General features: G+C 36.5%; 1 protein-coding gene and 1 long non-coding RNA gene across 2 annotated transcripts; one reads left to right on the forward strand and one right to left on the reverse strand.

Moving 5' to 3' along the window:
* The first annotated feature begins 345 nt into the window (after positions 1 to 345).
* LOC110855619 (clavesin-1) lies at positions 346 to 3,191 on the forward strand. The gene is made up of 5 exons (XM_022104028.2): positions 346 to 549; positions 677 to 777; positions 1,280 to 1,430; positions 2,062 to 2,349; positions 2,711 to 3,191. Exons 1-5 carry the CDS (start codon positions 435 to 437, stop codon positions 3,013 to 3,015), a joined length of 960 nt encoding a protein of 319 aa, XP_021959720.1. The 5' UTR covers positions 346 to 434; the 3' UTR covers positions 3,016 to 3,191.
* A 3,022-nt stretch (positions 3,192 to 6,213) lies between these two features.
* LOC118437418 lies at positions 6,214 to 6,601 on the reverse strand. The gene is made up of 3 exons (XR_004836099.1): positions 6,583 to 6,601; positions 6,376 to 6,512; positions 6,214 to 6,288 (listed from the first exon to the last, which is right to left on the reverse strand). It is a non-coding gene; the product is annotated as an uncharacterized LOC118437418 (long non-coding RNA).
* Positions 6,602 to 9,050: the final 2,449 nt, after the last annotated feature.

Here is a 9,050-nt window from a genome sequence, read left to right on the forward strand (position 1 = left end):
ACTGCAAAATGCGTAGTTTTGTTAAAAAACGTGGTTTTGTACCAATAATGCAGAATTTTGTGCGAAAAGCATCATTTTGTGACCCTGTTTTTGCACAACATGTGTATCCCAGACTCGATGGACATGTCCTATGGCAAAATCACACCATACAAATTAAACCTGAAATGGTCTCCCCATTCCGAACCCTGGCACCATTAATGACCATGAAATGAACTCGAGCCAAGCAAAGCAGTCAGAAAAAGCCGCACATTGCAACACTGATGCAATTAACGTCGGCCTTACCTTTCGTATGTGTGGATCATGACACTGGAAATTCAGCATCAAATTGAAATAAATTGTAGCAAACTTTGCTCCACAAAGCTCAGTCTGAATTCGCAATCCTTCTCGTAAAGTACATATTTTAAGAATTTCCAGTTCCGCAAAAGATTTCCGAAATGGTTGTTGCCATCGATAACTTGGAGTCCGCCCTGCAAAAATATGACGATCCCAACTTCGTCTATACTCCAGAAGAAGAGAAAGCAGTTAAAGAACTTCTCGAGTTAATTGACGGTACGTAATTGAAGTTAATTAAATTTCCGAAATTTCAATTATATATACACAATTTTAATCAGCCTATTTTCCGTAGTTTGTTTTGTTAAGAGATCACTTAAACTTGATTTTTTTTTATAAATTAAAGGGGACGAAGAATTGAAAATCTGGAAGAAGTACGCCGTCAAAAGTGCGGCCGCTGTTGGTCTCAGATTTTGCGATGGAAGTCCTACCACAGCTTTCAAAGCGGTAATGATTATTTTTTTGCACAGAAATCATGAAAATTTGCATATCTCAAAAATTGCGAATACATATTCACATTTAGCTCAAGTTATTTCCTGATTTGGTATAAATTTCCAGTTTAACATTTTTATACATAAAGTGAACGAGTTATGTACTGTGCGGGTGGAGCTTAAACCTACGGCCTCCTGAAGTACCTTGTGCTGAGACTAGGGTTTCTCGTGAGTTTAGCTCCATTCGCACAGCACATAACTAACTCACTTCAAGTATAATTATTTATCACATACGGTAAAAAATCTAGCAGAGTTAACACATGTATTCCATAATGGTATTGATTCGGTAGTCATTTCCTCCCGCATTGGTAGTAGTCTGTTTCTGAGTGGTAAATTTGCATTACCAAAGCATTACTAAACAGCCATGCTCGTTATTACCATGCTAGCAGATATATTTACTCCGGAAGGTAATAATTTTATACCAGTTTTTAAGAGTGTGCATATTGTTTAATAAATAGTTGAAGGACATGCACCCCCTTCTGACCAAGAAGTACTCCTCCCTCCTGGGATCGATCGACCCTGCCAACTTCAAGGCACTCATTGAGAGGAAAACTTTCCAAATTGTGAAGCAAAAACCAGGCGCTCCAGCCATCCTGATTTGCAGAGTTGGTATGTAATCAATCATCCTCATTAAATATTGCACTCCTGAATTTCCCACACGTTTCAATTACACAATATTGCAATTTTTTGTGATAGTTTTTTACTATGAAATGTACATTCATTACATACATATTTATACATAATGATTGTGTAATAATTTCTGAGTATTGCGAATTTTTTCCTGGATTAAATATTAATATTACAAGTTTGGTAAGGTTTTGTAAATTACGCAATTATCCAGAAGGTTAATAATTAAAAGTGGTGAAGTGAGATTTATTACTTCTTTCTGTGTAATAAAATCCCACGTGGCGTTTCAATCGATTTTTTTAGCTAATAATTCAATGAGACAATTCACACAGTTAAAAATTTACAAATTCTGTAAACACAAACTTTTACAAAATTTTGCAACTATTTCCAACAAAAATGGGCAAATAAATTTGTTTAAAATGGCTCAGATCAAGGTTATCTCTTGGTTTAGTAAAATAGCACAAAATTATTTTACAAAAAGCACGGATTTTTCAAGTACCAATGGACTCTAAATTTTCAAAATAAATAGTTCGGAAAAAATATGAAATTTGAAAACGCTCTTCTAAAAGTGAAATGCCTTCGTTTTTAACCCGAATTTTTTTTCATCCTTCAGGAAACTGGCACATTTCGGACGGTTCCATTGAAGAAATTGTCCTCGCTGGGGTCGTCTATGTCTGGTGGGTCCTCCGCACAAACCCTAACCTTCTGGCCAACGGTTTGCTCGAGATTCAAGACATGGCGGGATTTAAACTCAAACACGCCCGCCAAGTAACCGTGGACCTGGTTAAGATGGGATTGAAATTCCACGCATGCGTACCCCCATCCGCCACCGCGTTGGCGAAAGGAATCGTCGCCTTCAACTCGTTCGCCTTGGTCGAAGAGACCTACAATCTTTTCAAAGGTATGCATGGAGCGTCACAGTTAACGAGAGGATTTGCAACTCTCGCAAAATTTTGAAAAATCTTGCTACAAATAATTCCGAAATTGATATTCTTGACAAAGTTTTCTCGTAAATTAACTGCAGGCAGGATTCAACTATTACGAAATTTGTGAACTATTTTGTAAACTTTACAATCTTACGAAAATTGAGTTCACAATTTGAAAAAATGTTTTAAAGTTCTTACTTCTTGATAAAATTTTTTCTCAAATTACTTAACTGCTAAAGACTCAGTACATATTCCAATTTTTCTAAAAAGAATCATTTAAAAAATGCAGCCTAAAATAAAACCATCTAAAAAAATTTCATCTTTCAAAATTTGCAGGCATTCTCCCCAAGGATATTAAGAGTTTGGTCCACATCACGAAAAATGAGACGTCCGTCATCACCAAGTTGGTGGATCCCGCCTTTCTCCCGGTCGAATTTGGCGGCACTATTCCAGACGTGGAGGCTTACATGGAGGGTCTCGAAGAGGCGATCGTAAAGGACGAGGAGCTCTTCCAAATCATGCGTCAATTGCAGGACGAAGTCTTGAAGACCTACGGAATCAAGAGGATCGAGAAGAAAAAGAAGGAAAAGAAGGATAAAAAGGACAAGACCAAAGTTGACGGGGAGAAAGCGATGGCTTAAGTTTCCTAAAATTTGTGATCACAGTTTTTTCATACTTTTCTCTGAATTTTCAAAATGCATGTACTTAAACCATGTATGTAATTTGATCCAGCAAAGTTCCTAAATATTGTCTAAATTATGTAAGAATTCATCTCAAAGTATATAACAATTGAAAATAAAATATTTTCGAAATTTCATTTCAGTAAAACCATTCATTATTTAGTCTTTGAAAAACATGTATTCGAACATGTATGCGAGAGGCATAAATTCATGAATTTATATGAAAAGAATTGTCCATTTTACTCCAATTTTTTCTCGCTTAAATTAGCAAACAGGTGTCAAATATTTTCTTAAAAGCTAAGAAGTTAAAATTGATAAAAATGTGATGGGACACAGATTTAATGATTAAGTTAAATATTTAACTGATGTGAATTATGCAATTAGATTACTTATATTTGCATTTTTACTTGTACATATTCCACTCTTCAATAATATGCAACATACGATCAAGTCATAAAGGTCGATTGAGTTGATAAAGTTTATGCAAAATATGTAAGTAGTCGGATTTATCAATGATTATGAAAATATATTTATGCCACCAGGGGGTCTGCATTTCACTTTTGTTGAAGGAATACGGATTTGAAGTTTGCATTAAGATAAATTTACACAGGAAACAGAATTATCAAATTTTTTTTAGTTGAAGCTGATTTAGTTGAAGTTAACCAATGATATTAAATTTCCAATTCTTTCAAAGGCTTGTATTAGAATTTTATGATTTGCCCATACAAATTAATTTGCCTCCAATTGCAAAAGAAATGACACCTTCATCACTGGAAAAGCTCCCGTGAACTTGACAGTAGCGAATGCATGGAACCCTGTTCTGCCATATGGTGATACTGCCAGGGTCATCCCAGTTGACCTCTTGACCTTGAGTTTCTGCAGAAGTTGTCCATTTAACCGAAACTTCATTTCCAGGGTGTATTGCTAGACAAGCGAAAGACGTTGACCCGTCGGAACCAGCTTGGCCTCTATAATTCAGATTATACCCTACCACGTGCGCGCAGTTTGGACGGAATACGTGGGTGTTTTTTTATTGATTTTCAAAAGGTATGTTCCGCACTGTTTCTGACCAAAATTTTGATGAAATAACAAACTTGAAATACATTCAGGAAGTCGTGATTTTTTTCAGCTCAATCGGTTAAAAGGAACACCCGCAATAAATCATCCAAATTTACCTCGAAAATATGCAAAAATTTACGACTTGATTCCATTATCATCCCAAAATCGTTTCCCCTTCATGCTTTTATTCAACGTTTGAAACGGATAATAATCACTAAGGGTCAAGGCTGGACTGTACGGGGGGTGGTTTATGACGGTGAAGCGTTTTTCGTCTGCAGCAGCCCTCGAAACCAGCGAGGTATTTGTTGGCGCGTTGTCGTCTAAAAAAAGGCCAACTATTTATTTTGACCTCACGTTTCTCTTCAACCGCAGCACGCAGCTCGGTCGGGGTTCCTGCATTCCAGCAAGAAATTATGTAAGAAGGGGACCTTTTGTATCATTGTAAATAGTCATAATCAATTTTTTGGCAGATTTTTACGCTTTTGCTTTCATGGGCGGTGGCAACCCCCCGTGCTCCCATTGCATGAAGTATTGTTTAGTCTGCAGGTCATAATAGTAAACCCAAGTATCATATGCAACTACTAAAATATGAAGCAGGTTCCAGTTTTCATTTAATAGGTTAAAATTGGCATTGCAAAGGTCAACTCGATCTTGTTGTTGAGATGCCGAAAGCAATTTTGGTACCCAACGGGCGGAAGCCATTTTCATACCTAAGTCTTCAGTTAACATGGAACAAATTGCTGGTTTTGGAACACCCATCTTATCTGCTAAATAGGACAGTTTCAATCGTGGATCTCTAATTATTGGTTCCTCTAGTTTCTGGAGCCTTTTTGTGGAAGAAACTGATTTTGGGCGTCCTGGCGACTTTTTGTCCGAGACCACTTTTCGCCATCATTTGAAGTTACTGATCCAAATTATATTGTGCTTTGTGTTGGGCAGTTTTCATCGTAAACTTTAAGCATGCGATCATAAATCTGCGACACCGATTGCCCTTCCAGCGTTAAAAGTTAAATCACACTACGATATTTAATTTGCAAATCTGACATTTTTTCCGTCGAGGTAAAGTTTGCTGATTTATTGCTAGTGGTGATGTTAACCTAAAGAGCTGAAAAAATCACAGCATCCTAAATGTATCTGAAGTTTGTTATTTCATTAAAATTTTGGTCAGAAACAATGCGGAACATACGTTTTGAAAATCAATAGTAAAACACCTACGTATAGCTGTGTCGTTTGCGTCGAATTTGTAGAAGAAGCTGAAATTTTCAAAAAGTTCAAAAAACTCTATGAAGATTAAACTGAGAACCATGTTTAGTAATTTCTGTCGAGCAAATTCCCCTAAGAAGCTTAAAGCTACAATAATTCGAGTTAATTCGCTGTCTAACAATTCGCAAAAATTTTCTCGCTAATTTTTAAGGGACAAAATCAGTGCAAGCTTTAAGCATCTAGTATTGAGCAACATGGCACCTACCTTGCATAACCATGCCACGAGACTCTATAGAGTCTAAATAAAATCATTACCAAATCATTACCAAAATGCACACGTATATGACTCTGCAGAAACGGTAATAATAACCACCAGCTGGTAAAGAAATTGATTGAACCCGAAGTGGTAATAAAGAACACTTTTTGGGATAAAATTAATACCATGATGTATGACAGATGTACTACAAAATGTAGTACAATGTCTACCACTTGGTAATAAACCATACCACTTTGTACACGGTGTGCTATTCATACCGGTATTAATGCTTTTTATTATGTATACCCCATTATTACCAAATGTTGTGCAGATTTCCACCGAAAATACTAGATTTTTCGCTTTTCTTTACAATAATCTTTTAATCAATTATATTTGTTATAAAATCATTTTGAAACATACATAATTATAAAATTTGAGTATAATGAAAACTATTGAGTTACATAAATACATACATATTTACATATTTATTCTTCTGTTCCCCCTTCAAATTCCGATAAATCATCGATTTTAGATGAGTCCACATCGGTGGACGTCACCAAATAAAATGTTCTGCAGATTAAAAATTCACAATTTTTAGAAATTCTCAATCACGAGCACATTTAAATAATTCGCGAATTTTCACTCACCAGACCCTCCACTGACTTAGAATATCTTTATGAAGGTAGTAGCCTGATTATTGCGGCTGCTAAGTGTTTCTGATAGGAGGTTGTAACAGAAACTTTGAAATTTAATTGATCAAATTAAATATATTATTAAATATTAAGAAGGCTTTAATGACTCACCCTTTCACCTATATTAACTTGGCTACAAATTCATTAGCTAAAGTTGTCGACGACGTTTTATCGACGCAGTTTTTCTCATTGCACTCTGCAACTAAACGGAAAATTTTGACGCTCTCAGTGACTGCAGCGTTTACAATCTTCAAAATTTAAAATTGATTTTATGTATTTATTTTCGGATAGCTAAAAATACCGTTAACTGATTGTAACCTGAGTGAAAATATCAAAATCATTGGAAATTTGGGTTCTTCTGAAATCATTACTGGACATCGGCGACTCATCAGGATGTGTAACTAAAAATATACGATATGTTGCAGACTAAGAATAATTTAAGTTTAATAAATTACTCACCGTAAATTATTGATGAAACCTTCGTCGTCGATCTCCTCCCCCTAGTCGTCTTGCAGAAAAATCTCCGTTCCGATTTCCAACTCAAATTTTTGCTTCACTGAAAAAATAAACTTAAGATTGTTATTTACATACTAGTTCCTATTAAGATGGTGCATTGCAAAATGTAGGTGCCCAATCAAGATCACCATCTTGATTGGGCACCTACATTTGATAATTTGATACTTACCTGTTTCCAAAAATTCTATATAATTTCCAGAAGTTTTTGTCAGTTTTTTCCGTCGGGCAGAATTGGTTTCGGCATGTTGACTTGAGTTGAGCGGAAACTAAAACCGAAAAACGCGCCACTGTGTAGCGTCTCACAATTCATACCAAATGTATTAAAATTCTTACCTCTATGGTAGTAAACTACACCAAAATGTAGATCTCATCAGCACCACAACTTGTGGCGCACGTGATTAAAATTATGGTAAAGAGTGTTTTCTAAATTTGAAGGATATAATTACCGGCTCGTAGGGATTTATTACCAAAATTATAATGATGGTTTAAAATATTGCGGTGGAAGGCTAGTTACCCGTTTGGTATTGATACGGTAATAACCCCGTATAATTTTTGTAGCACGCGTAATTACCAAGAGCTCGGTAAAGACGCTTATTAGGAATTCTTTACCAAGTTGCTAAGAGTGTACATACATCGCCATCATGAAAAATATGTCTATTTTTTCCGCTCCAGCTTGTCCCCAAAATTATTCCATCTGAGAAAGGATCGCCGTGTGTAGGCAAAGGGGTTGGGGGCATGGTCATTCCGAGTAGCATGGGATGAACGATATATAGAATTATTGAGTTAGCAATCCCGAAAGGGGTAAGGGTCCCTCACGTTGTCACGGTCAAGGCCAATGGTAAAGTATACAAACTTCGTGTACAAATTGGAGCCAAAAAGTGCTTCAAGTGCGCCCGAAAAGGCCATATTAGTGCTAATTGTACTTTTAAGAAACCCGAAAAAACAGGCCAACCGTTGCCTAGCAACCCGGGTGACTCGTTGCCTAGCAACCAAGTTGACTCGTTGCAGGGTAACGCGGATCCCCCAGTTTTGCGTAAGATTACCGACACCAATAACGATAATGAGGTCAGGGATTCAATACCCCCTTTCAAACGCCGAAGAACGCTTGACCTCCAAGATATCGGTGCAGAGGAGGTCTCTGAAGTGATACCTCTCAAAGATCCTCCTCCCAGTCACGTCGAAGGGCACGGGCGCAAGTCAAAGCTCGAAACTCTAACCCTAAATCCCAAACAATGAGCGAATGGGGGTTCGAATTATGGAACGTGAATTTACAGATAAAATCTGTTACCAAAGAAAGATTTATTCTCTTCTTGCGTTCTCTCCGCAGAGAGAATAATAATATTAAATGCAAATATGTCAATTTAGGCCAGCAAATATTTATGACCACAAAAACCCCCGAAGATATCAAATCCCTATTGGTGGAGGTTCACAGCTCGATCCCAAGTAGCAATACCTCTCTGGTAACAAAATATGCTTTCCTGTTGAACCAGGTTAAGAGTTTTCTAGAATTAGAACAGGACAATTATCCAAAAGTTCAAGCCCAGCTTGACCAAAATTATCGGTCGATGGAATGGCAAAGCTTTTGCCGTCTGAATAAAATTCCTGTACCTGATCAAGATAGTTATAAGGCCCATTTTTTTGATATAAAATGGTAATTTCTATATGGACCTTGAACTGTCAAGGGTTTAATAATTCAATAAAAAAACAGTCCCTTAAATCGCTTATCAATTCTTTTAATCCCACTATAGTTTGCCTTCAGGAAACAAATCTTATCCCGATTCGTCATGGTATTTTCAATATACAAAATTATACTCCATATTACAATGATTGTACAACTTTAGGTAGTGGTACAGCATTTTATGTACATCATAAATGCTCGGTTATCAGTCATGATGTGATTGCGCCTGGTAAAATGAGTAAAATTATATTTCAATTCCTATCCCAATCTTTTATAATAATAAATGTACATTTCCCATTCCTTAAAACAGAGTCTGATGAATTTTTAGTTAAAATAAGGAAAGAGATCACTGCTGCCCCCTTATACGATGGTATCCTCTTACTAGGAGACTGGAACTTTGTAGTGGACACAGAGAGGGATAGAATTGGCAATTGTGAAAGTAGAAAAGGTGTCGCTAAAACCTTTCAAAATTTAATTTATTCTTGTAATTTTGTTGATAGTTACCGTCATCTTTGCCCCCAAGGTAAATTGGTTACCTTTGTGAGCAGAATGAATGGTACTTCCGCTAGATTAGACAGGATATATCTTCAGG

This window comes from Folsomia candida, unplaced genomic scaffold (assembly GCF_002217175.1).
Source record: "Folsomia candida strain VU population unplaced genomic scaffold, ASM221717v1 Fcan01_Sc013, whole genome shotgun sequence".
NCBI lineage: Eukaryota > Metazoa > Arthropoda > Collembola > Entomobryomorpha > Isotomidae > Folsomia > Folsomia candida.

Excerpts from the sequence above, each read along its gene's own strand:
- LOC110855619 (XM_022104028.2), top strand. The coding sequence starts at position 435 with ATGGTTGTTGCCATCGATAACTTGGAGTCCGCCCTGCAAAAATATGAC. Across the intron at positions 550-676 it reads ACTTCTCGAGTTAATTGACG|GGGACGAAGAATTGAAAATC; the intron begins GTACGTAATTGA and ends TATAAATTAAAG. Across the intron at positions 1,431-2,061 it reads CATCCTGATTTGCAGAGTTG|GAAACTGGCACATTTCGGAC; the intron begins GTATGTAATCAA and ends TTCATCCTTCAG.